We start from the raw sequence: 27554 nt of genomic DNA on the forward strand, positions 1-27554 counted from the left end.
CAATATACTCAACAAGAATATTTATGGCTATTGTATCTTTAAACCCCCCCTTTTAGCCCTTTGATTACAGAGGTCCCTTTACTGGCTGTATCTTACTCTTAATGAGAGCACACGACTGTAGTCTGCTGGGTACCCATAGTCATGATGGTAGACACTTCAGTCTACCCAGCCATTAAATACCAAAGCCTGCCATTCACAATTGTCCCAGTTCTCAAAGGCTTAAAAGCTTATTCTTTAATTTGATTAATACCCAATATATTTAGCCTCACATATATATATATGCTTGAGAGAAATAGGTAGCTTTATCCTATAACTAACTGCCAGCAGTCAAGATGATTTTTCCCATCTGCCTTCTTTGGTCATTGGAACCAAAAATAGGAAATCCCATTAGCTCGCTTACATGTTGCCAATACTATGTTGACTCAGGCACAGTCGATGGGAGGAAAGCAGCCATTTATTGCCAAAATTATCTTGTTCCAGCCAGAGTTTGGTACCTCATTGAATTTCCAGACATTCAAGATGACAATCAATTTTTGTTTCCAAGTGATACTCTTACATCACACGTACATAGGTCCCCTTCTTAGTGAATTGGTTATCTTAAAGCTAAATTAAGCTTAGAGTGGGTGTTTCTAAGGGTAGGGAGCAGGGATGGTTACCAATACACCTCCTGGGGAAGGAAGGATACCAACACAAGTCCTGGGGAAGGAAGGATACCAACACACCTGCTGGGGGAAGGAAAGTTACCAACACACCTGCTGGGGAAGGAACATCCACGTACACCCAGTCTCGATGACCAGTCTTGGGCTGTGTCATACCGCAGAGAGATCCCCGGGGCTCACACTGCCACTGTGGCGGCGAGTCCAGGCTGGGGGCGGGAGTGTCCAGACTGGAGGAGGAGGAGGAAGTGTCCTGGCTTGTGGGGGGAGTGTCCAGGCTAGTGGAGGGAGTGTCCAGGGTATCGTTACACCCTCCAGGCAGCAGTACCACGTCGTCCACCCACACCTCCGTTGATGCCTCCGCCGTCCCTGCAGTCAGTACCACCTGGGGAAAGAAACAAGGATAGAATCCACCTCGTATATTTACTGTATATACTACACAAGAGGAACAATGTATTCCATTACTGATAAACATATATCTTCCATGGTGATCAAACTGGGGAATAATAATAATAACTTTACAGGTTTCAGTACACGTATTATTGAGAGAATGTGGTTATCCAAGTGGGGAGTGTGTGTTACAAGACGGGATTAGGGTGGTGGGGAGAGTGGGGGGTGTAAGGAGTGGGGAGAGTGGGGGGGGGTGAAGGTAGTGGGGAGAGTGGGGGGTGTAAGGAGTGGGGAGAGTGGGGGGTGTAAGGAGTGGGGAGAGTGGGGGGTGTAGATAATGGGGAGAGTGATGGGTTTTCGCAGACAGTTTCGCAGGGCAAAGCCATCAGCATATTAAATAAATACTCAACATTCCAGCTGGCAATGTCCCGCCGGGCCTCCCGCCTGGCTGGCGATGTCTCAGACGTCACGGGACCTCTCTGTCTTGCCTCGTTGCTCTCTATCCTCACCAAGACAGAGCTGGGGACAATCTGGGCTCGGAGTCATCAAAGAATTAAGCGTCAACTTAAGAAAACTTTGTCTTCCTTTCTTGCTCTTTGCAGTTATGCCACGAACCAAACAGACCATTTACAAATGCACTTCTTCCTAAGAACACCATTCCCGGCCAAGAAGTGGTTTCTGGAGCATTGCAAGCTATATATAAACCGTGCATAAGTCAAGTTTTCTCAACTGTTCTCATTTGTGTGCTGTTAGGTACTTATCAACTGTGAGGCGGAGAACAGCGGTAGTCGGATAGTTGGAATTTACTTTGGGAGTGGCAGTTTAATCCCATGTTTAATAGTTAAATCTGGTCGGTTATATATACGACAAGGGGACGAAGCCGTGTTTCTTATCAGAGAATGCAAAAGTGTGATGTTGCTCCTTCAAGAGTTTGGTTCTTGTGTAAACTTTACAGATTGTGGTTACATTACAGCGTTTAATTAGTTTCATAGTTCAGGGATGATTTCTTCGCTATTGAGGCATTTACTACCATCTTTCAGAGAGACCAACTCGTCTTGCTAACACTATGTAACCTCTCCTTACATGCACTACAGAGGCGCTGTTTTATAGTCTAGGCGGGGGAGAGACTGACAGGTACTGATGAAGGTGAGAATGACTGGTGTAAACTACTGACGAAGGTGACTGACGAAGGAGAGTGACGGGTACTAAAGTGAGCGGAGCTGAAGAAAGGTACTGATGAAAGTGATAGAGGATCACCTGGTAGGGGTGTTGTGTGGGTTGGAGCGTGACACACTCAGTAAGCCAGTGGAGGCCCTTGCCCCTACACTGCTCCCAGATGGTGGTAGTGGTGGTAGTGGTGGTGTGTTGGCCGCCCGCCTCCCTCTGTCCCCACCGACAGGCACCGACTCGTGCCCATCACGCGGTACCTGCAACACATAATATAGTTACAAAGGACACGATTGGGTTAGAGTGACGGTGTTTGTTATGCGTCCAATATCTATCCATTCTGCGGGAAGGTTAGGTTAGGTTACAGATGCATATATGATAGATGACGTTATGGCATTTGCAAAGGATTTTACTTAACGTGAGACAGATTAGGAATCGTCCATTATGTGGTGAATATTTTTTAGGAAAGTCGATCCGTTGATAGGTTCGATAACAATGGAAAGATTGTGTGTGTGTACATAGAAGTGTGTGCTACGAGAGACGTCTAGGTCCATTTCCGCGCCACCAGGGGCTTGATGAGACCTTCCAATGCTCTGAAAGTGGGTCCCTCAGGTCCATTGGAGTTTCCCATGATCCAGTGATCTTCCCAATCAGTTTTCTGCAATCACTTGGGCTGGACGGTAGAGCGATGCCTCGGCGTTCAATCCTCCGACTGTCCAAGTGGTTGGGCACCATTCCTTCTCTGCTCCGTCTCACCCCAAATCCTTATCCTGATCCCTTCTAAGTGCTATATAGTCGTAATGACTTGGCGCTTTTCTCTGATATTAGTAACATTAGTAGTAAAAACAATATGGTGGTTGTATCACAGGAGATCGACCGATACATAATCGTAAAGGCAGGGGGCCCAGGAGCTGAACCGGAATATAAGCGTCCTGGGGCACGCCCAGGACGATGGTTCGATCCTGCCGTCCTGTTCAAAAGATTTTCTTAGAGATGTAACACGTTGTGTAACTTCATTGTGAACATAACCTCCAACCTCCGTCAGGTCACGCGGGGAAGCAATGAAAAGTTTGGTTGAATTCTTCTCAACAGAGTCCGATAACACAGCGGAGAGACAGACAGACAGACAGACAGACAGACATATAGAGTTCGGATGATTTATGTATACACATATAAAAACATTTAATACACTAACATATGTATTACATGTTAGTGTATGTAGGCAACACATACAGTATACACAACACGCAGTCTATACACGACCTTCTCGTTCACACACACACACTCACCCTCACCCCACCTTTACACACTCCCGCAGGCACACACAAACTTTGCTGACAGTCACACAAGGGGGCGAGACCCATCCATCACGGAAGCTGTTGGCTGCCGACGCAGTGATCACTCAAGATAATGTGGCTCTGGTAACTCTCCACTGGAAATAGGACACCAGTTTTGCTATAAATATTACCGAGAGGTGTACGTCGCTTCCTGATGGAATATTCACCTATTTATTTGACTCCTGCACGAGTAATGTTACAAATTCTTGCTCGTTGATCAGTACGTTATTGTGGCCTTAATGTCTCCGGCGTTCGATAGGCCTTAGGCCCGACACTAAACCAAAACATTGAAGAGGACACTGTTATTATTTAACATAATTATTTAGCAACCAGGTACCCATTCACTGCTGACTGAACAGAGGCGTATAGTTAAGGATAGGCGCCCAGTTAATCTTCCCCGGCCAGGATACGACCTCAGACCAAATCCCTGGCGAAGCGCCGGGCGAGTGTGTTACCACTGCGCCACAGTGACTGTTAATATATATATATTGGTTACTTGACCCCCGACGCAATAAATAAATAAATAGTACCTGAAGGTGAGGGCCCTAAGGTAGGTAGGTGGTACCTGAAGGTGAGGGCCCTAATGTAGGTAGGTGGTACCTGAAGGTGAGGGCCCTAAGGTAGGTAGGTGGTACCTGAAGATGAGGGCCCTAAGGTAGGTAGGTGGTACCTGAAGGTGAGGGCCCTAAGGTAGGTAGGTGGTACCTGAAGATGAGGGCCCTAAGGTAGGTAGGTGGTACCTGAAGGTGAGGGCCCTAAGGTAGGTACGTGGTACCTGAAGATGAGGACCCTAAGGTAGGTAGGTGGTACCTGAAGATGAGGGCCCTAAGGTAGGTAGGTGGTACCTGAAGATGAGGACCCTAAGGTAGGTAGGTGGTACCTGAAGGTGAGGACCCTAAGGTAGGTAGGTGGTACCTGAAGATGAGGGCCCTAAGGTAGGTAGGTGGTACCTGAAGGTGAGGGCCCTAAGGTAGGTAGGTGGTACCTGAAGGTGAGGGTCCTAAGGTAGGTAGGTGGTACCTGAAGGTGAGGACCCTAAGGTAGGTAGGTGGTACCTGAAGGTGAGGGCCCTAAGGTAGGTAGGTGGTACCTGAAGGTGAGGGCCCTAAGGTAGGTAGGTGGTACCTGAAGGTGAGTGCCCTAAGGCAGGTAGGTGGTACCTGAAGGTGAGGACCCTAAGGTAGGTAGGTGGTACCTGAAGGTGAGGGCCCTAAGGTAGGTAGGTGGTACCTGAAGGTGAGTGCCCTAAGGCAGGTAGGTGGTACCTGAAGGTGAGGGCCCTAAGGTAGGTAGGTGGTACCTGAAGGTGAGGGCCCTGGGGGTGACGGAGGCGGTGATGGTCTCACTGATGAGGCAGGTGGTGTCCCCTGGGCTGCCCTCCACCAGGACGGCTGCGTGGCTGCCCTCCTCTCCCGATTCTGTGGCCGGAGACACCCGCGCATCATTAAGGTAGCCATTTTTATCCATGAAAAATCAAAGTAATTTAGATACATCAGATAAGGCGACAGCAGCGCCAGTCCGTTCAAGCGGGGAACATCTACTACATAACTCATCCACTCTATATACGTCGTTCATTTCACAGTATAAGAAAATTTCTTACATATATATATAATTTCCTAACATACACTCATAATAGGAATGGAATAAAATCATAATTCTAACCGCAGGACAAACTTTTAAGATGTTTGAAATGGCCGCCAAGTTCAAGATGGCCGCCTTCGAATTGTCCAACAGCAACAGTGACGTCATCAGTGTATCTATATCGTCTATGGGAACTGTATGCGAGGGAGTGGAGGGGGGGGGGAATAGGGGAGGGACACAGAGAGGGACACAGAGAGGGAGGGGGTCAGGGAGACAATATTACACACGGAATAATATGATAGAGGAGGTAGGCGAGGACTGGGTGTAGGTAGATTGTTAAGGTAAAAGTGTAAAGAAGGGGCCAGTCAGTTGATCTGTTAATCACACAGTCTTGTCATTGCAGTTAATGTTACAGTCACTGCCGTCCACCCAGCAGCCTGGGCTCTGCCTCTCTCATAACAACATTAGTAATACTGTAATCATAATGATAACATTAACGCTTAAAATAACTAATAAGTTAAAACACATCATATAATAATAATAATAACAACAATAAAGAAAATAACTAGGAGCCTTGTGGAGGATTTGAACCTATGCTCTTGATACTGCCAAGCATCGTCCTACACCATTACGCTACGGCATGGTCAAAAGCAATACAACCTGGGATATAACTGAAGCCTCAAACGATCCTGAGGCTTAAACTGAAGCCTTATCAGGGTTTCAGGCATGGTCCCCCATGTACTGTGATCATAGTCTAGGAGTTCCACCTCCAACGCTTCTCGTCAAACCCAACATGCTTCTAAACGCATAGTGTTAATACGCGTGTTATACACGCTTCTATACACACAATGTTATCAAATACACAGACAAATCCAGCTAGCAGTTGGAGTTAACAAAGATGAAATCTGAAGCCCAGAAGAGTTACGGTGCACATAACTCCAGCTGCTGGAGTATTCGAACCCACAGACCACAAAGGTGGCTTCCATTATGTTTCCCAGAAGGGTATCCCGGTTGCCTGCACTACGGTACTTTGGGGGACTACTACCTCCAGTCCCGCCCCCACACCTGCTACCCAACACCACGCTACTGTGGGGGGGACCACAATAGTCCCGCCCCCACACCTGCTACCCAACACCACGCTACTGTGGGGGGGACCACAATAGTCCCGCCCCCACACCTGCTACCCAACACCACGCTACTGTGGGGGGACCACAATAGTCCCGCCCCCACACCTGCTACCCAACACCACGCTACTGTGGGGGGACCACAATAGTCCCGCCCCCACACCTGCTACCCAACACCACGCTACTGTGGGGGGACCACAATAGTCCCGCCCCCACACCTGCTACCCAACACCACGCTACTGTGGGGGGACCACAATAGTCCCGCCCCCACACCTGCTACCCAACACCACGCTACTGTGGGGGGGACCACAATAGTCCCGCCCCCACACCTGCTAACAACAACAATTGGAACGTTTCGGAGAAAGCAGAACAATTAGCATTTTTTCCCCGATTTAATATCATTGTTTAAATATTGTTACTGGACCCGTAGATTTCTATTCCTGCAGGATAACTTGTCGTCAGTGCCCCAATAGTCGTCACCAGCACCCAAACAAAAATCTCCTTTGTGCTATATTAGACAAACACGAAATAGTTGTTTACAAGAGGTTTCTTCTCCTAAACGCTTGTATCAACACAGACAAAATCAAGTCCCGTTCCTCCCCCCCATTAACCTGCTTGTTATTAACGTTCTCCATTGTGGAAGAACAATTGATTACAATAACAAAGACAATAAAGCATGCGCCCGGGTGCGGGGAGGGATAACGACGCAAGCTGTCACCAGGTGGCCAAACCGTGACGTAATTTACAATGGTGGAGTGGGGGAGTGGGGGGGGAGGGTGGAGGGGAGTGGGGGGAGTTTACTGTCTTGTTATTTATGATCACTGTTATTGCTCTCGGACCCCTTCCTCCATTTGTCCTCCATCACTGAATGGTAGGAATAGGGGGAGGGAGTGGCCGAGATGCAGGAAAAGGCGGGAGGGGGGGGGGAATAGAAAATGAAAGAGAGATCAGAGAGAGAAAGAGAGAGAGAGAGTTAGAGAGAGAGAGAGAGAGAGAGAGAGAGAGAGAGAGAGAGAGAGAGAGAGAGAGAGAGAGAGAGAGAGAGAGAGAGAGAGAGAAAGAGAGAGAGAGAGAGAGAGAGAGAGAGAGAGAGAGAGAGAGAGAGAGAGAGAGAGAGAGAGAGAGAGAGAGTTAGAGAGAGAGAGAGAGAGAGAGAGAGAGAGAGAGAGAGAGAGAGAGAGAGAGAGAGAGAGAGACAGACAGACAGACAGACAGACAGACAGACAGACAGACAGACAGACAGACACACACACACACACACAGAGACAGAAAGAGAGAGAGAGAGGAAGAGAGGGGAAGAGAAAGGAGAGGAGGAGGTACCCATCCTTCCCAACACCAACATTACCTTTCAGAAATACACAACACGTAGTCGAGATGAACATTTTCGACAGATAACAGTAATCAATAAACACCAACAATAACATAAAATATGTATTGACTCAATTTCATCCAATCATTACACTTCAGCACAAAATACCACATAATGGAAAATGATATAAATAGATGAGGGGGCAAAAATGGTTTAAAAGTGAGTTCCATTGAGTGAAATACTTCAATGGCGAGATGAAAGGAATATTGCGAAGACTGACCAAGTATGGGAGATAAGGAAGCCTGCACAGTGCCGCAAAGCTCATAAAGTTCCTACGTTGAATATTCCTACCCACCACGGCACGGGTGCACCAACACATTTTGATATATACGTACTAGAGAGGGGGGGGGGGCAGTGTCCGGCGGTGCCCGGGTGCCCTTCCCTCTCCTCTCATCCTCCCTACTCCCCCCCCCCATTTGCTTAGTCCTAGCTCTTCCTTTTATAAAACATAATATTAGGAAACCCTGAAAGAATTTTTTTTTTTCTGACGATGAAAACTACTGGAAATTCAACCCATATGCAGGCGACGAGTCACAATAACGTGGCTAAAGTATGTTGACCAGACCACACACTAGAAGGTGAAGGGACGACGACGTTTCGGTCCGTCCTGGACCATTCTCAAGTCGATGAGAATGGTCCAGGACGGACCGAAACGTCGTCGTCCCATCTCCTTCTAGTGTGTGGTCTGGTCAACATTCAACCCATATTTCACACCTGACAAGCATTCAATGCATGAGAATCTGATGGGGAGGGGGGGTGTCAATAATTACTAATATATCTTAAATCGTTTATTTTAGGCCTACACTGACCAGTCTATGTCTGTCCTGTTCCCCAGACCATTTCCCTCACAAAGCTGGGTGAGACTAGCCCCAAGGGTCTGGCCTCTGGCATTGGACAGACAGACATCCTACCAGACATTCTCTCTTATAGTATAGACTACGGCAGGTACCCGGCGGGATAGTCATTTCCTCCCCGCCTCCTCTTCTCCCATCTTCTCCTTGACCCCTCGTTCCCATCCCTTTGGTCCTCCTTTCGTTCCTGCTCCCGTCTTCCCCTCTTTCATCCTTCCTTCCCACCCTTCCCCGCGTTCCCATCTGCCCCTATCACCTTGGTCCTCCCTTATTCCATCCCACATCCGTTTCCAGCCTCTCCTTTATCTCTCAAAAAATGCATGGGTCTCACCCTCCTTCCCCACCACCTTCGTTCTTTCTTTCCCCTTTCCCCATCACTCCAACCCCTATCCCTCCTCCCCTGCTTCCCTCTTCTCTCCTTTATATCTCTATTTATATATAGTCTGTTCAGAGGTTTGTAACGAGCCACGTCCTCGAATTTCAAGGATTAGTTATGAAGAAAGACGGAAAGAACTAGACCTGGCATCGCTATAGAAAAGGGAAGAGAGAGAGAGAGAGAGAGAGAGAGAGAGAGAGAGAGAGAGAGAGAGAGAGAGAGAGAGAGAGAGAGAGAGAGAGAGAGAGAGAGAGAGAGAGAGAGGGCTATGATACCTCTTGTTATACCAGCATAACAAGAGGGCATAGATGTATGCTTGAGACTCAGATGAGTCATAGAGATATGAGAAAGATTTATTTTAGCTTAAGAGTACTGGGACAATGGAATGAACTAAATGAACGTATTGTAGACGCAAACTTCATTAATAATTTCAAAAGCAGATATGAGTCAAGAATAGTGTATGAGTCACTGCATTAGATAACCAGTGACAAGAAAAGCGGGGCTAAGAGTTGAGTCTCGATCATACATGCCAAAAGAGTACACACACAAACACATCCGAGGTGACAGCACTCTGGGACCGTAGTCCAAAGGGTCTGGGTTCGATTCTTAGTCGAGGCAAAAATATGTGTCAAATGGGGAGAGTGTCTTTCACCTATTGTCTATATGTTCACCTAGCACTGAGTAGGTAGTTGGAAGTTAGACAGCTGTTACGGGCTCCATCCTGGGGAAGTGTGTGTGTGTACTCACCTAGTTGTGCTTGCAGGGGTTGAACTCCGTCTCTTTGGTCCCGCCTCTCAACTGTCAATCAACTGATATACAGATTCCTGGGTCTACTGGGCTCTATCATATCTACATTTGAAACTGTGTATGAAGTCAGCCTCCACCACATCACTGCCTAATGCATGCACACTGCCTAATATATGTTTATGTGTGTGTGTGTGTGTGTGTGTGTGTGTGTGTGTGTGTGTGTGTGTGTGTGTGTGTGTGTGTGTGTGTGTGTGTGTGTGTGTGTTTGTGTTTGTGCGCGCGCGCGTGTATGCGTGTGTGTGAAAGAGAAATATGTAGAATATATGATAGAGGAAAAATAAGTCAATACTCAGCTGTACACTAGACAACAGACAGTTAGAAAAGCGAGGTCCAAGAGCTAACAACTCGATCCAACAAGCACAAATAGTAAATACGCCCACACACACACACACACACACACACACACACACACACACACACACATACACCCACACACACACATACACACACACACACACATACACCCACACACACACACATACACCCACACACACACATACACCCACACACACACATACACCCACACACACACATACACCCACACACACACACATACACCCACACACACACACACATACACCCACACACACACATACACCCACACACACACATACACCCACACACACACATACACCCACACACACACATACACCCACACACACACATACACCCACACACACACATACACCCACACACACACATACACCCACACACACACATACACCCACACACACACATACACCCACACACACACATACACCCACACACACACATACACACACACACACACATACACCCACACACACACATACACCCACACACACACATACACCCACACACACACATACACCCACACACACACATACACCCACACAATAATTGCGTCATATCCTGAAAGGCATCAATGGACGACCTGTTCTCGAACCAAATGACACGATCACAAAGCTATTGTATCCAATTCCAGTTGTTTCATTGTCTCTGTGCATCTCTGCAAGAGTGAACACCATTACTTCATCCCTTATGGTGTCGTCCCCGAGGTGAGCTCCCGAGGTGAGCCCTCATAAGGGAGCCTCTAATGTGAGCCCTCAAAGTAAGCTCTAAGGTGGGCCCAAGAGATGAACCCACAAGGTCAGCCCACACAGGAACATTTGCCCCTGAAAAATAAAACAAAAAAGATTCCAGCTATTTCTGGAGCAGGTCCACCCCTTCTATCTTCAGCCCAACCAATCCATTACTAAGACGGAATGAAACCGTGTGGCTGCTGCCCGTCCTCATCAACAAAGGCCAAATGTTCGTTAATCCACCCGCCAAACCCCCACTGTTTATGTATGAAAAACTGTTTACACACGACTGGCAACTGATGATGTTCGAACACTTCTCGAACAAGTGCCTAGATGATGACTTTGTTCGATCCACAACGCTGTAAATGCTTCACTACGTACTACCAATACAAATAATCGCCAACAGAACCTAAATACCGAGCCTAACCAGTGCCTAAATATGCACAATATGCTAATATATAGCAATATTAATTTATATTTGAGAAAATTCCTATTTTCAATGAGCAGCATATTAAAATTTATGAATGCGCTTTTGTTACACACGACTTACCACTGATGATGTTCGAACCTTTCTCGAACAGTGCTTCGTTAATGACCTCTGTTCGTATCGCTTCTCGATAAATATTTCACCCACGTACTATAACTACAAATAATCACCAACAGAACCTAAACACATAACCTAATCTACATCTAACAATACATAGAACTTAAAAGTCAACTTGGCAGTGAACACACATAGATTAATAGCCAAGTGCAGGAAACGTAGACCTGGAACAAGTGAAATGATTTGATAACGCTTGCAATTATCTTCACCTTGTTATGCCCATATTGATTATCATTCCGTCTCGAGCTGGAGGCTCGGAGAGATCTTGCTTGTCCTTAAAAGTGATAATATAACTTCAGTGAGACGTATTTGTGGTATGAAAAAAAAGTATCGGGTCATTATTCGTTTAACGACCTGATACTTTTCGCTTTCCCCATTTGTTGATATTACCATATCAAATGTTACCTATGTTCAATGTTCAATGTTACCTATGCGTTATATTATTGTATTTAAGTTTGTGAATTTAGGTATATTAATTATACTTTGATACTTGTATGTATATGGCCATATTGTATACATCAGTAGTAGGCATCCATCAGTCTCAGGAGACTATGGAGTTGCACTCTGGTGTCGGCCTGGTCTGGAGTGGTCTCACCAGGGCGCAAAGTCTGGGCCTCTACATCAGTAGAGGCCCAGGAACCCCGGGAGGCGGATCCTGGGCCTACCTGCTTCCTAATTTAAGTCCTAATTTAGTGGGATTGATGAGGGCGTATACTAGTGAGCGTCATAACGTGGGCGTACCGTGGTGTGGGCGGATGTACCAGACGGTGCCGCCCGTGTAGGACACCCTCCACGAGCAGAAGCCGGTGTCGAAGTCGCAAGAGGGACCCGAAGTGCAGGTGCCTGGCTGTAGACTCACCTGTCGCACCTGCACCTTCCCGCTGGCTCCACCAGTGCCCACACCAACTGCTCGGAGGATTAGCTGCAGGATACACAATGGACTGATCATGTATATCCTAACTTCTGAGACGGAGGGATAAATGTGGTCACAGTTGAGAAAGAAAATTACAAAGTTATAGGATTAAGTTACAGTTTGCTAACAAAAAAGGCTTTTTTAGTAACCCGGCTTCTCGAATAGTACATCGCTTTTTGACATATAAATCCCTTAAGGAAAAAAACAACTAATGTGCAAAAAATTACAGAGGCTCACAAAATTGACGTGATGTCCCGTTTTCTATTCGTAGGTCCCCGGTTAGGATAGGTTCGGGCAATTTAGTACATCAATATAGTGACGTTGGGAACGCTCGGGAGGACGGGCTGCTTTGTTAAGTTTTTCCCTTACAAATGACGTTTGAACGTTCATTAAAAGATGAGATGCTGCAATAAGGCTTAAGACTTATGGAAGAGGTCCTTAGTACATAGATACTTACCAAGTTAGGGGTGGGAGTCATATGCAGGCGATGAGTCGCAATAACGTGGCTAAAGTATGTTGACCAGACCACACACTAGAAGGTGATGGGACGACGACGTTTCGGTCCGTCCTGGACCATTCTCAAGTCGAGAATGGTCCAGGACGGACCGAAACGTCGTCTTCCCCTCACCTTCTAGTGTGTGGTCTGCTCAACACGGGTGGGAGCTTTACCTGGTAACGCGAGGGAAGAGAATCGGGAAGGAAGTTGACGATGGCCTCCATCACTCCGGGGCTCTCGACGCGCCCCTGAGTCCACAGCACCTGCTCCTCCTCTTCCTCCTGGTGACCCTGAGAGCCTCTCCGTCGGTAGCCCTTCATCCCCGTGGCTGCTATGGGTCTCAGCACCACTCGCAACTCTGAGTTTGCCGACAGGAGACTGTACCGGAGAGTGAGGCAAGCCCCGCTGCTGTTGGTCGCGGCCGCCACAGCAGGAAGGGCGCTTCGTTCACCTTCGCTAAGGTCATATTCCGTGGAGCTAAAGTCACTACGCATCGTAGACATGAGGTCGCTCTGTATCACCACCGGGGAGGTGAGATCAGCCCACTGCTGCTCGTGGGCGATGTTACTGCTGACGGAGGTGACCATGGCCTTCTTGCTCCGGTTGCGGCTGAGTTTACTGCTGCCGCTGCCGCTCCGAACCTCAGCCACGATACCTGTCAACCACCCAACCAACACTTAATTGACAGGTGGATAAAATTGTATGTTTCTTGTGGTAAAAAGAATGACAAACATTGCCTATTTGTAGGGAAATATTGGCTTTCAAAGTTAAATATATTTCATAAAAATGCAAGATACTTTTTAATCGAGAAAGATATATATTTAATCTAGAGGGTGTTGCTCTGTAACAAGCGCCACCACTACTATTGTCGAGCGCCACCAGGCGATCGGGATTTTTCGTCGGGTTAAAGCGGGGTTCAACGACCGCAGAGGAAGAACACAGTCAAAAGTTTCAGTGAATTAGCAGTGAAGTGATAACCAACAGAAACATATGAAAAATGTAGTGTATTCAGAGTTGTAGACAGTTTTTAGTTAAAGCTCTCGTGGGTAGCGAGTGTGCTGGGACAGAGAGCCCAGCCGCTGAGCCATGACGTGTGGACAAGTGAGAGCGGACCAATGGCTCTCATATCGTTGAGAAAAAGAAATGCCACCGCTGGATTATAGTGTTGTGCAGTGATTGTACTTACCTACCAGTACTGGTGAAATGTTCTAAGTGACAAGTGTCTACAAAATGGAATAGATAGAAAAGAGGGAGAGGAAATAAGAGATATAAAACGGTAGGTATTCTCTCCAAAGGTAGATACTGTGTTCCTCGCCCTACCTTAGTTACTTATTTATCCGTATCTCACCTATGGAATCTGTGCCTGGGGCTCCATAACTTTAACTACTCCAAACCCCTAATCACTCAACACAAATCAGCAGTTAGAACAACAAATTTCCGTCCCAGACACCACTTTGCTACCTTACTGAAATCCTTGAATATGTTAAATATCAAATCTCTGAGCATACTCTCAAGTGTTCTCTATATCTATAAAACTCTAAATTGCAATGGCAATCCTGACCTTAAACGCTTCCTAGAAGGCTGTAATTGAACTCACGGTCACCACACGAGAAACAAATATATGTTTGATATTCCTAGTGTGAGACTCAACCAAAGCAGAAATGCAATGCAAATCAAGGATCCCAAATTGTGGAATGACCTCTCAAATGTAATCAAAAGCTGTACGTCTCCCAATCAGTTTAAAAGAGACTAAGAAATATTTACTTAGTATCATGCAGTTATTATTCTATAAACTATTCCACGTAATTATTTCACTCATATTTACCCTTCAATAAGTTAAAGTTACACCTTCTTCCCCCCCCCCCGCCATCACCATCACCACCACTGCCATCACTACCACCACCATCACCACAATCACCACTGCCACCACCACCACCACCATCACCACAACCACCACTGCCACCACCACCACCACCATCACCACAACCACCACTGCCACCACCACCACCACCACCATCACTACTAGCTTCATCAACCGCTGTGGAACAGACTCGGTGCCGACCAACTTATAATTACATATCAGGCATTTTATCTCTTATTAAGTTCCTTGATTATGCCCAGCAACTTATGTAGCTGGGATGAACGCTCAGACCAAGATTAACATTGAGGAAAGCATGGTGCCCTTATTACTTCTCTGCCTCTGTCTACCCAACTTCTCCTCTACTCCTCTTCTGGGCACTCCGGACCGTATAATAGAATTTGTATACCCTTATGTAACACAATGTTTATCTCCTCATGTAAGACAATATACATCTCATGTAAGACAATCTTTATCTCCTCATGTAAGACAATCTTTATCTCCTCATTACCTTCATTCTTCTCATCCTCATAGCAGGATACAACTCCACCTTTACGACGTCTGAAGCATTCCCTGCCTCAAGCTCCTTCACGCACACACACATGTGGGCGTGGCTAGTGTGTGCGTGGCGCACACACTAGAAACACACATACTAACAACGCACACATTAGCCCCGCACACATACAGGTGTGCAACTAGTGCGAGAACTATCACCACTAGTTACGAGATCCCAGTCTCACACCCCTTAGAGGAAAGAAGAAGCAGAAGAGTCATGATCACTCGCTACAAAATACAGTGAAATATAGACAAGGTGGGCGAGGACATTTTGTTAACATTTCAAGACAATAACACAACACAACACAGGTGGAAGCAGGATACGAAAATAAGTTTACAAAATGGAAGGAAATACTCGTACATGGTATCGTACATAGAAGATAGTCAACAAAATATAAATGAAACGCATCATATACAGAAAGACTAAAAGGGAGAGCATAAGGAGTTATACCTCACTCCCACCGTGGTTACTGTTAGGCAAGCCCACAGCCAAGCCCACCTACTCAGTCAACCAATCATCAGCTCAAACCACCTTAACTCATGAACCACCAATCCTATCCACACCAATCAGCCCACCTCACCACCCAAAAGACAAGTTCACCACAATTCACCACCCACAACTGGTGAAATGCATCATATAGGGCATGATGTTGTTGGGCACCACAACCCAACAACCACCACCCCAGTTCACAGACCATCACCTAGCTTTTGCACTCAACAGCCCAGCTCACACGCCCCCATCAACATAGCTCTCCACCCATCAACCCAGCCCACTAACCCAGCCAACCCACTTCACCTCATCATTCGTCAGCTCAGCCACCACGTGTAGTAGCCCTACCTACACACCCTAGAGCAGGGTGAGTTAGAGGACGCTAGAGCTGCCACATCCACCAACCTGCCCCCCCACTCCATCTACCCACCTTGATCCGTGAGCAGCCAGTTCCTGTGGTCACTGTGGGTGTTGGTCCAGCCGCAGAAGTCGCGCGTGAAGGCGCAGGAGGTGGCCGTGAGGTTGTCTAGCTGGTGGCCACACGCGCCCTGGGTGACGTGCACGCCCGTCACGCCCGCCGTGTAGTGAGGGCCGTACCCTCGCTCGTACTGCACCACCACCTGACGTACCAACACAAACCCTCGATAGGAATATGACACATAATAACACACACACACACATATATAATATGTAAACGGCCATCTTGCTGGAGACTTGGTGAGGCCGCCACTGAAGACTAGACGGCGATAGCAATATTACTAATAGTATTGAATAATATTACTGTTAATATTACACAATATTTACAATAATATTACATAATATTAACCCGTAAGTGAATGCCATCTATAGGCCTGAGAGATATGTGTTTACATATAAATACATTTTATGTTTACAGGTATTAACTATAAATACATATATATATATATATATATATATATATATATATATATATATATATATATATATATATATATATATATATATATATATATATATACACATTGGTAGTATATTCACTTACTTCTATCAAGAGAAGCTTGAACAAAAATGCAATTTTTTCCAACTCTGTCCTGTGTATTTTATTTTCTTAATGAATGTACTTGAACTTTAAGCTAAACTGGTTATAAATATAAGCACTCAAGAGGTCCTTAAGAAGGGTGTTCCTAGACTAAGACTCTCAACTTACCAAACAATAACAAAACTTATTTGAGTAATTATCAAGCACAAAATTAATTTTAGTAATTATTATTTTTGGCAGCAAGCACGGGGAGACAATATATCTTCTTGAGGTTATCTTGAGATGATTTCGGGGCTTTTTTTTTTAGTGTCCCCGCGTCCCGGTCCTCGACCAGGCCTCCACCCCCAGGAAGCAGCCCGTGACAGCTGACTAACACCCAGGTACCTATTTTACTGCTAGGTAACAGGGGCACAGGGTGAAAGAAACTCTGCCCATTGTTTCTCGCCGGAGCCTGGGATCGAACCTAGGACCACATGTAGCACACATGTTTAAGTTAACGTGACTGACGAAGAAAGTGAAGGGGAAGGGGACTATCAGAAGAAAGCGCCAAGCCATTACGACTATATAGCACTTGGAAGGGATCAGGATAAGGATTTGCGATGGGAAGGAATGGTGCCCAATCACTTGGTCGGGGGATTAGGTACGCTTGGCCGGTAGGAAGAGGCACAGCCCGCAGACCGTCGCCGCGCCCTCCGAAACCCGCGTGTTTAAACACGAGCGGAAGCTGTTGCGCTACGTCGGTACAAAGAGCCTATTGATAGGCACAACTACCGCTACCTAACTCTCCGAAGATTACGGAGAACTTATTAAATGGCAGAAGCTCTCCCCTCCCTACTACTGAGTAAATTACAAGGTGATGTAAGGAAGAGTGATGTAGGGGTCTAAGGCCTTGCTTGGGAGTACCCACAGCAATGGTTCGAATCCACCTTACGGCTCCTACTAAATTTCTCCTTGACATATCAAGCTAATGTGATTTCATTGTGCGAAAAATAATAATATTTATAATAGTGTTGGCAAATGGTTGTGTGGACGTGAAAGTGGGTGGCGTGAGAATGGGTTTTATGGGCGTGAGAATGGGTGGTGTGGGCGTGAGAGTGGGTGGTGTGGGCGTGAGTCAGAAGGTCAGGGGTAACTGCGTTAATTTTACCATTAGCCACAAGTGTCAAAGCATCAACAGAGGTTGTTAATGAGGGCGGCATCATGCAAGGAACGCGGGGCGGGCCGAGGTCACGAGAGCGCTCATTACTGTGAGACTAACGAGCTAAGATATGGAGGCTGTCTTCCAAGACGCCTCTCCTACCACGGTGACGTAATGAGGAACACCAGGGAGGACTGAGGGGCTACTCTGAAGTAGTAGTAACTGTGTTTGCCATCACTGCTTTGAGGTAGTGGTAACTGTGCTTGTAGTCGTAACTGTGGGTTGTACATCACCACTACTGCAACTGCTATTATCTTTGGTCCTGCCATAGTCACGGAGCTCATTACATAGTCTGCGACGCCTTCATAGCCCTAGATTATACTTTTTCTTTAAATGCAGTCATTTGTGACCAGCAGCGGCACACCTCTCCTTCCTTCCCTTTGTTTCATCACTTGCCGCTCCCTGAGAGATTACCGAACAGTGTCGAGTCTGTGAACGCCGTTGCATTAAAGGGTTCTATAAGTGGTCATTTTCCCAGGCTCACTTGCTTCGTATCACATCTATGTATCACAGGTATGTTTCCTCACATCTTTGAGGAAAATCACCTTATATACTGTCTCACTGACACGAGAGAGAGAGAGAGAGAGAGAGAGAGAGAGAGAGAGAGAGAGAGAGAGAGAGAGAGAGACAGAGAGGGGGGGAATAGAGAGAAGAGGGAGGAGAGAGACACCAGAAATAAATCCTCCTCATCTCAAACAGTATATCAAAATACCATAAACATAAAGTCCGAGCCCAAATGGAATCTAAATCCCCATCAGAAACACACACAGTCGTAGCTGACTACTGGCTGGCCGGGGACTCCTCCTCCCCGAGCGGACAGATGCAACAAATGTTTTTCCCAGGTTAGTGGAGCACAAATATTGAACAGGGTTTGATTTTCCTGCAATGTTTGTCAACTGCGATCATCATCATCATCACATCTTTCATGGTAAACTCGTATATAACTTGTTATTTCGGCTCTCAACGACAAAGGTGTTGCTGGATAAAAAAAGAGAGAGATGGTTGTTCAATAACAAACAGCAGCAGCGACAAGTGCTGGGCTCTCGAGGACCGTGTCTACTTACTGCTGTGCAATGCTGCACACACACAGTGAGGGACAAACACTGCGACTCGCCGACATCATGATGTATACCGCAGTTTTGCGACATTATGTCGAGTCCAGCAGCGCTGTGACGTCATTATGTATACCACAACGCTGAGACATCGTGATGTATGCTGTAGTGCTGCATGTTGCATACCGTAGTGCTGCAGCATCATGACAAATACTGCAGTGCTATACGTCGGTAAATGTATACGTAACTCAATCACACAGACACACACACACGGTGTCAGCAAGGCGGACAGCCCGCCTGTTATTATAACTCACGCTATACTTAACATTACCAAAACATTTTCATTCACCTACACCTCTCCATCTAATTCACTTCCTTCCCTCCCCCCCCAGAAAATAAAAGGATTAAAAGGGGAGGCTGAGGGAGGTGTGGGAGAGGCCTGGGGAGGTAAATAGAAGGAAAGGGGGAGGACGAGGTTAGGGATAGTGGAAAGAGAGGGGAGAATTAGTAAGGAAGGGACAGTGAGGAGGAACGTGAGGGAGGGACTGAAGGGAAGGGAACTATCAGAGGGAAAGCGCCAAGCCTTTACGACTATATAGCACTGGGAAGGGGTCAGGATAAGGATTTGGGATGGGACAGGGGGAAGAAACGGTGCCCAACCACTTGGACGGTCGGGGATTGAACGCCGACCTGCAGGTAGCGAGAGGGAGGGACTGAGAACAGGTGAACCCGTCCACGCGGGGCGGAAACACCTCACCAGTTTCCTCTTAAAAAAAAAAAAAAAGACTCATTGAATGACTTAATAGCCAATTATACGCTCTCCTCCTCCTCTAGCCACGCCAAGTCTTCAGTGTCAAGGCTTTATGGGCGACCTGATCAAGGACCGACCACAAGACTTGATCGAGGCTTCACGGGACGTTTCCTAGGTTCTTAATCATTTTTAGATTTTGAAAATTAATTAAAATTCGCATGTAAATACTACTACTAATAATAATTATTTGTTGTTAATATAGGATCAAGTAGCTTTCAGGTCAAGTCTACATCGACTAAACACATAGAAACGAGACGTACAATAAGTTATAGTTTATATTTCTATTCAGGAACATTAGAGTATTACTGAAAATAATGATTCCATGGTGCATACTGTTTAGTAAATAATATTTAAAAACTTACTGTACAGTTATGCAAATACACAAGAATATCTATAATATAAAATCTAATATAATCAAATCAAATCTATATCAATATCTATAAAGACAATATCTGTTCGAGGTCCGAGGCTCGATGCTAGGGGCTAGCCTCATTATAAGGTTTACAGGATTAATGGTGACGTTATTGGTAGGGCCAAAGGGAGGTTTGGGGGCCGGGGCAGTACCTCCCTCAAGGAGGGCACGACCCTAAAGCATCTCCTTCACGTAGTATCTGGTTGTTAAATATTCTGCACCGAATCCATAGACTTTAGCATTAATATAAATAATAAATAATTTTATTATTAGTGGAGAGGGGGGACCTGCTGCCTGGGTAACAGCTTCTCCCCGGAATCAACCTACCCTGGCTTTGCGCCCTGGTGAGGCCACTCCAGACCGACAACCAGAGCGCAACTCCATAGTCTCCTAAGACTGATGGATGCTACTACTAAATATTTACTGTCAAAACATGTCCCCAGATGACAGATTTGGGAACAATCTTTTGTTTACAATGGAGAAAGAAGGGCGCATATGAGCAGGGAAAGAGGTGATGGGGGAAGAGCGTGTGTGAGCAGGCCCTCTCCCCATCGTACTGAATCTAAGCGTAGCGAAACAATCGCCCTATACCCATAGAACAAAACGTACCCGTACACCGGCTGTACCCACCTTGAAGCGAGAACTGACGGTGAAGTTGACGGCAGTGGTCAAGGACCTGTTCCCATGAGGACCATAGAGGAACAGCAGCGAGGAAGAGGGGGGAAGACTCTCCTCCTGCTCCTGCACCACCCTCGCCGACAGTAGGAAGGCGTCCGGCCCATCCAGCAGGTAATCCAGCCGCATGCACATGGCCATTCCTGCAGTAGAGGCGCCGTCACCTGCTGCAGGAAGGTCTTGGTCACACATTTGTAGGGCATGTGTAGTACATGTGTACTGTATGTGTAGTGTATGTGCAGAGCATGTGTTGGGCATGTGTAAGGCATGTATGGTGTCTGGGGGAGAGGGTGTTACCTGTGGAGTGTTAGCTGGGGAAAGAGATAAATAGATAAAGAGAGAGAGAGAGTGTGTGTGTGTGTGTGTGTGTGTGTGTGTGTGTGTGTGTGTGTGTGTGTGTGTGTGTGTGTGTGTGTGTGTACTCACCTAGTTGTACTCACCTAGTTGTGCTTGCGGGGGTTGAGCTCTGGCTCTTTGGTCCCGCCTCTCAACCGTCAATCAACAGGTGTACAGGTTCCTGAGCCTATTGGGCTCTATCATATCTACACTTGAAACTGTGTATGGAGTCAGCCTCCACCACATTGCTTCCTAATGCATTCCATTTGTCAACCACTCTGACACTAAAAAAGTTCTTTCTAATATCTTTGTGGCTCATTTGGGCACTCAGTTTCCACCTGTGTCCCCTAGTGCGTGTGCCCCTTGTGTTAAATAGCCTATCTTTATCAACCCTGTCGATTCCCTTGAGAATCTTGAATGTGGTGATCATGTCCCCCCTAACTCTTCTGTCTTCCAACGAAGTGAGGTTTAATTCCCGTAGTCTCTCCTCGTAACTCATACCTCTCAGCTCGGGTACTAGTCTGGTGGCAAACCTTTGAACCTTTTCCAGTTTAGTCTTATGCTTGACTAGATATGGACTCCATGCTGGAGCCGCATATTCCAGGATTGGTCTGACATATGTGGTATATAATGTTCTGAAAGATTCCTTACACAAGTTTCTAAAGGCCGTTCTTATGTTAGCCAACCTGGCATATGCTGCTGATGTTATCCTCTTGATATGAGCTTCAGGGGACAGGTCTGGCGTGATATCAACCCCCAGGTCTTTCTCTCTCTCTGACTCTTGAAGTATTTCATCTCCCAAGTGATACCTTGTATCTGGTCTCCTGCTTCCTACTCCTATCTTCATTACATTACATTTGCTTGGGTTAAACTCTAACATCCATTTGTTCGACCATTCCTGCAGCTTGTCCAGGTCTTCTTGAAGCCTCAAGCTGTCCTCCTCTGTCTTAATCCTTCTCATAATTTTGGCGTCGTCAGCAAACATTGAGAGGAATGAGTCTATACCCTCTGGGAGATCATTTACGTATATCAGAAACAGGATAGGTCCAAGCACAGAGCCCTGTGGGACTCCACTGGTGACTTCCCGCCATTCTGAGGTCTCACCCCTCACTATAACTCTTTGCTTCCTATTGCTTAGGTACTCCCTTATCCACTGGAGCGCCCTAAAAGTTACTCCTGCCTGTTTCTCCAGCTTATGCATCAACCTTTTATGGGGTACTGTGTCAAAGGCTTTCCGACAGTCCAAAAAAATGCAGTCCGCCCATCCTTCTCTTTCTTGCTTAATCTTTGTCACCTGATCATAGAATTCTATCAAGCCTGTAAGGCAAGATTTACCCTCCCTGAACCCATGTTGATGGGTTGTCACGAAGTCTCTTCTCTCCAGATGTGTTACTAAGTTTTTTCTCACAATCTTCTCCATCACCTTGCATGGTATACAAGTTAAGGACACTGGCCTGTAGTTCAGTGCCTCTTGTCTGTCACCCTTTTTAAATATTGGTACTACATTAGCAGTCTTCCATACTTCTGGTAGGTCTCCCGTTTCCAGTGACCTACTATACACTATGGAGAGTGGCAAGCTAAGTGCTCCTGCACACTCTTTCAATACCCATGGTGAGATTCCATCCGGCCCAACAGCTTTTCTCACATCCAGCTCCAATAGGTGCTTCTTGACCTCATCTCTTGTAATTTCGAACCTTTCCATGGTCACCTGGTTTGCTGCCACCTCTCCTAGCACCGTGACTTCTCCCTGTTCTATTGTAAAGACCTCCTGGAACCTTTTGTTGAGTTCTTCACACACTTCTTTGTCATTCTCAGTGTACCTGTCCTTGCCCACCCTAAGTTTCATCACCTGTTCCTTCACTGTTGTCTTCCTCCTGATGTGACTGTGTAGTAGCTTTGGTTCGGTCTTGGCTTTATTAGCTATATCATTTTCATACCTTTTCTCAGCTGCTCTTCTCACACTAACATACTCATTCCTGGTTCTCTGGTATCTCGCTCTACTTTCTGGTGTTCTGTTATTACGGAAGTTCCTCCATGCCCTTTTGTTCAGCTCCTTTGCTTTCATACATTCCCTATTAAACCACGGATTCTTCCTTTGCTTCTCTGTTTTTTCCTGTTGGGCTGGGACAAACCTGCTTACAGCCTCCTGACATTTTTGGGTGACATAGTCCATCATGTCTTGTACAGACTTGGTTCCGAGTTCTGTGTCCCAATGTATATCCCATAGGAATTTATTCATCTCCTCGTAGTTTCCCTTTCGGTACGCCAGCCCTTTGTTTCCCAGTTCTTTTTGGGGGGTGATAATTCCTAGCTCAAACAGGTACTCAAAGCTCAATACACTATGATCACTCATTCCCAAGGGGGCTTCCAACTTAACTTCCCTTATATCCGACTCATTTAGGGTAAATATCAGATCAAGCAAGGCTGGTTCATCCCCTCCTCTCGTTCTTGTCGGTCCCTTGATGTGTGTGTGTGTGTGTGTGTGTGTGTGTGTGTGTGTGTGTGTGTGTGTGTGTGTGTGTGTGTGTGTGTGTGTGTGTGTGTGCGTGCGTGCGTGCGTGCATGTGTGTGTGTGTGTGTGAGTGTGTGAGTGAGTGAGAGTACGTGCCTGTGTGTAATTACCTAACTGTAATTACCTAACTGTAATTCCCTAATTATAATTACCTAATTGTAATTACCAAAGTGTATAAGTTTGTGTGTGTGTGCCTCTGCATACACTAATTTTATTATCCCACAACTTTTTTCCCCCCCCCCCACACAATGCTCAGGCAACACTGCAGGCGTCTGACATCTGCTCCATCCCTCTTAAACACTGACCTCAGACACACACACTTCCCGACCAACAACCTTGAGGTTACCTTGAGGTTACCTTGAGGTGCTTCCGGGGCTTAGCGTCCCCGCGGCCCGGTCGTCGACCAGGCTTCCTGGAACCCCTTGGAACAACCTCAAACCCTTACCTCAGTTTCTTACCTCAGTCTCCACCCACCTGACTAGTGACCTCTTTCATCCACAAAAGTGCCTCCCTTTGACCTTTGACCAGTCTGCCTGCCTGGCACCTGACCCTGGAGGGGAATGAGCTTGCTTACCTGGGTCAGGGGTGATCCAGGGCGAGGTCAGCACGGCCCTGTACCCTCGGGGCAGCTGGAGGCCGGCCCCCGTCTCCTCCGCCACCACCATTCTCCTCTCCGACGCTGACAAAGCATCACGAACATAGACGGTAATTCATTAAATGAGATAATTGGAGATATTGACATGAGTGATACATATTACAGGTGATAATACAGTGATACATGCTACATGGGATAATACAGAGTGATTCATGTTACTGAAAATAATAATGTAAGTAATACATATTACAGGATATAGTTGAGCAAGTGCGGTATTGTTCCGTGTAGAAATCAAGATAAGAAATCGCTCAGCTGACAATACACAGCTTGTATGAGGCACCTGTTTCATAGGCGCTGTCTCCACTAGGCAGAAAATTAAATATGAGAAGATTGAGAGACTTTCCAGGTGCCAGGCTTTTGATCAGGGGTTCCCTCCCATGGGGAAAGCTCCCCATGGGAGGGGTGAGAATTTTAGAGTTCCAGAAGGGGATGGGGGGGTGGTACGACGCTTCATATATTCAATATGGATTCACGTCCATCATCATCAATGGAGAAGAAAGGCCTCTATGCGTTATTTGTATCAAAGCTTTCTCAAATGATTCTATGAAACCAACAAAGTTGAAGCCGCATTTGCACAATGGTCATCCACGACACATGAACAAAGACAAATGCTTTTTTTGAACGTCATGGGAATACTCTAAATAAATGAAGCTGGATTTAACAAGGAAGTTCCAAGAAAAAACTAAAAGATTACTAAAGCTTCTTATATTGTAGCACTAGAGACAGTAAAGCGGGAAAAAAACACATACAACTGGGGAACTTTGATCAAACCTTGCGCTCTCAAAATGGTGGGAATTGTGTTGCGAAATGAATTGGAGAAAAAACTTACAACAGTTTCACTATCGAGCAACACTGGTCAAAGGAGGATCAGCGACATGGCAATTAACTTCAAGGATCAGGGTGTACAGGAGATCAAGTCTGCAACATTTGATTTATTTCAATCAAACTCAATGAACCGACTAGATGAAGCATCGTGTAACCTGTTGCTGGATGTTTGCAAAATATGTTCACTCAGGTTCATTTAAAGATGAGTTTCTCTTTTGTTCTCCTCTTGAAACAACTACCAAGGCTTCAGATATTTTGCTAAAGGTTTCATCTTTCGTTGAATCAGAAAATCTTTTGTGGGATAATGTGAGCGGGTGATGTACCCACGCCAGGTACATCACCAGATAGAGAACCAGTTATGTTAGGGAAAAAATCAGGATTTCCAGCTTGTGTGAAAGAGCGAGCACCAAAAGTGAAAGGCATTCATTGTATGATTTATCGTCTGTGGCCTCGAAAACAGTGCTAGTTTCATAATGGAAGGTTTTTGATCAAACAATTCAAATTGTGAATATTGTGAAAGGGGGGAGCTCTTAACTCACGACTTTTCAAGCAGTTATGTATTCATATGGATGCTGAGCGAGTATTTGAACCTAGAGATGAGCTCAATTTATTTCATGAAGTTCAGGGTAAGATGGAATTTTTAGCTTTGCTGGAAGATGAGGAATGGATCATGCGCCTTGCCTATTTAGTTGACATTTTTTAGCTGCTGAATAAAATAAATCTTCAGATGCAAGAAAGGAATACAAACATCATAAAATTCCCAGTTGCCTTGAAAGCTTTCGTGAGCAAGTTCGAGAATTGGAAGAGAAAGGTAAGGATAACAAATGTTGGATTTGGAAGCATTGAAAAATGAGTTCATCCGCTATTTCACTGAACTCAAGTGATGAAGAGTTGGATTTAGTTCGTAATCCATTTAAATTGTCAGATGCAAAGGTTCCCGATGATTGTCAAGATGAATTTTTGGAGCCGAAAAATGATTCAGGAGGAAAAAAAAGAGATATGTTCGATGAGAAATCAATCACAGAATTTTGGCCCAAGATTTGAGAGTCCTACCCAAAAGTGGCAGAAAGAGCTATTCGTATATAACATCCCGTGGTGTCGACATATCTCTGCAAGTCAGGATTTCAACTTTGTTGCAAATGAAAACAAAGCAACGAAGTAGATTGGAGACTGAAAATGCCCTACGTGGTGCCCTTTCAAGCATTCCTCCGCGTATCCAAGTACTGGCAAAGCAAAAACAATCACAGGTTTGTGATTGATTGAAATCTTCATCGAATAAAATAAACTAGATTCCCCTGTAATTCAACTGATTTTGTTTTTGTTCGTTAAAGTATACTTCATTAACTTTAATCTGTCTAGTAATTAGTGCTGGATATTAAAAAAAAATATTCAAATTTCAAAAATACTAATCAACATTTTCTATTGCTATTATATCTGTAAAACGTACTATAAAAATACTCCAAATAAATATATAATATTATGTACATACCCAATAATACCAACAAATAAAATCTTTTCAATATTACACATATGCATATTATTTGGAATACACCTTTTTGAGTTGGAGTTAGACTTTCTTGGGAGGGGAGGGGAGGGGAGGGGAGGGGGAGAGGGAATTATATCCTGAAGAATGATGAAAGGGGGAATGAAGAAAAAAAGTTGGGGACCCCCTTAGCGGCTCTAGACACACAGCTGACCCCACGAAGACAGGCTAAGAGAGCTGAATATATATATATATATATATATATATATATATATATATATATATATATATAATATATATATATATATATATATATATATATATATATATATATATATATATATATTAACTTATGGAGGAATTTACGAAGGCGAGAAAGATAGCGAGCCAAACTTCCTTTTGGTTCACACGAGCCAAAGGCATTTAAGGAAGTTTGACTTCAGTGTGTGAGTGAGAAGCGAGACAACTGAACATGTGGAGACAGTGGAGGAGGAGGAAGACCGATCCAGCCAAAGATTGGGAAGCAGAGATGAAGGTTATCTTGAGGTTATCTTGAGGTTATCTTGAGATGATTTCGGGGCTTTAGTGTCCCCGTGGCCCGGTCCTCGACCAGGCCTCCACCCCCAGGAAGCAGCCCGTGACAGCTGACTAACACCCAAGTACCTATTTTACTGCTAGGTAACAGGGGCATAGGGTGAAAGAAACTCTGCCTAATGTTTCTCGCCGGCGCCTGGGATCGAACCAAGGACCACAGGATCACAAGTACAGCGTGCTGTCCGCTCGGCCGACCGGCTCCCTAAACAAAGCAACCCTAAAACAGGCTAAACAAAGTCGGGAGATGGTCCAGCAAACTAGTAATACCGAGGAACGAGGTGCAAGAGCTGGTGCTCTCCTCGTACTGAACAAGAACACCCACACTTACACTCGTACACACGCACCTCC

General features: G+C 45.7%; 1 protein-coding gene across 1 annotated transcript in view; it reads right to left on the minus strand.

The window, feature by feature from the left end:
- LOC123765089 (uncharacterized) overlaps positions 1 to 27554 on the minus strand; it is a 158098-nt gene that overhangs the window by 37720 nt on the left and 92824 nt on the right. The window contains 9 exon segments of the mRNA XM_069333529.1: positions 753 to 1041; positions 2304 to 2435; positions 2437 to 2473; positions 4851 to 4968; positions 12065 to 12245; positions 12906 to 13387; positions 16066 to 16255; positions 20757 to 20968; positions 24224 to 24328. Coding sequence (XP_069189630.1) covers positions 753 to 1041; positions 2304 to 2435; positions 2437 to 2473; positions 4851 to 4968; positions 12065 to 12245; positions 12906 to 13387; positions 16066 to 16255; positions 20757 to 20968; positions 24224 to 24328 — 1746 coding nt within the window.

Source organism: Procambarus clarkii, chromosome 29 (genome assembly GCF_040958095.1).
Source record: "Procambarus clarkii isolate CNS0578487 chromosome 29, FALCON_Pclarkii_2.0, whole genome shotgun sequence".
Classification (NCBI taxonomy): domain Eukaryota; kingdom Metazoa; phylum Arthropoda; class Malacostraca; order Decapoda; family Cambaridae; genus Procambarus; species Procambarus clarkii.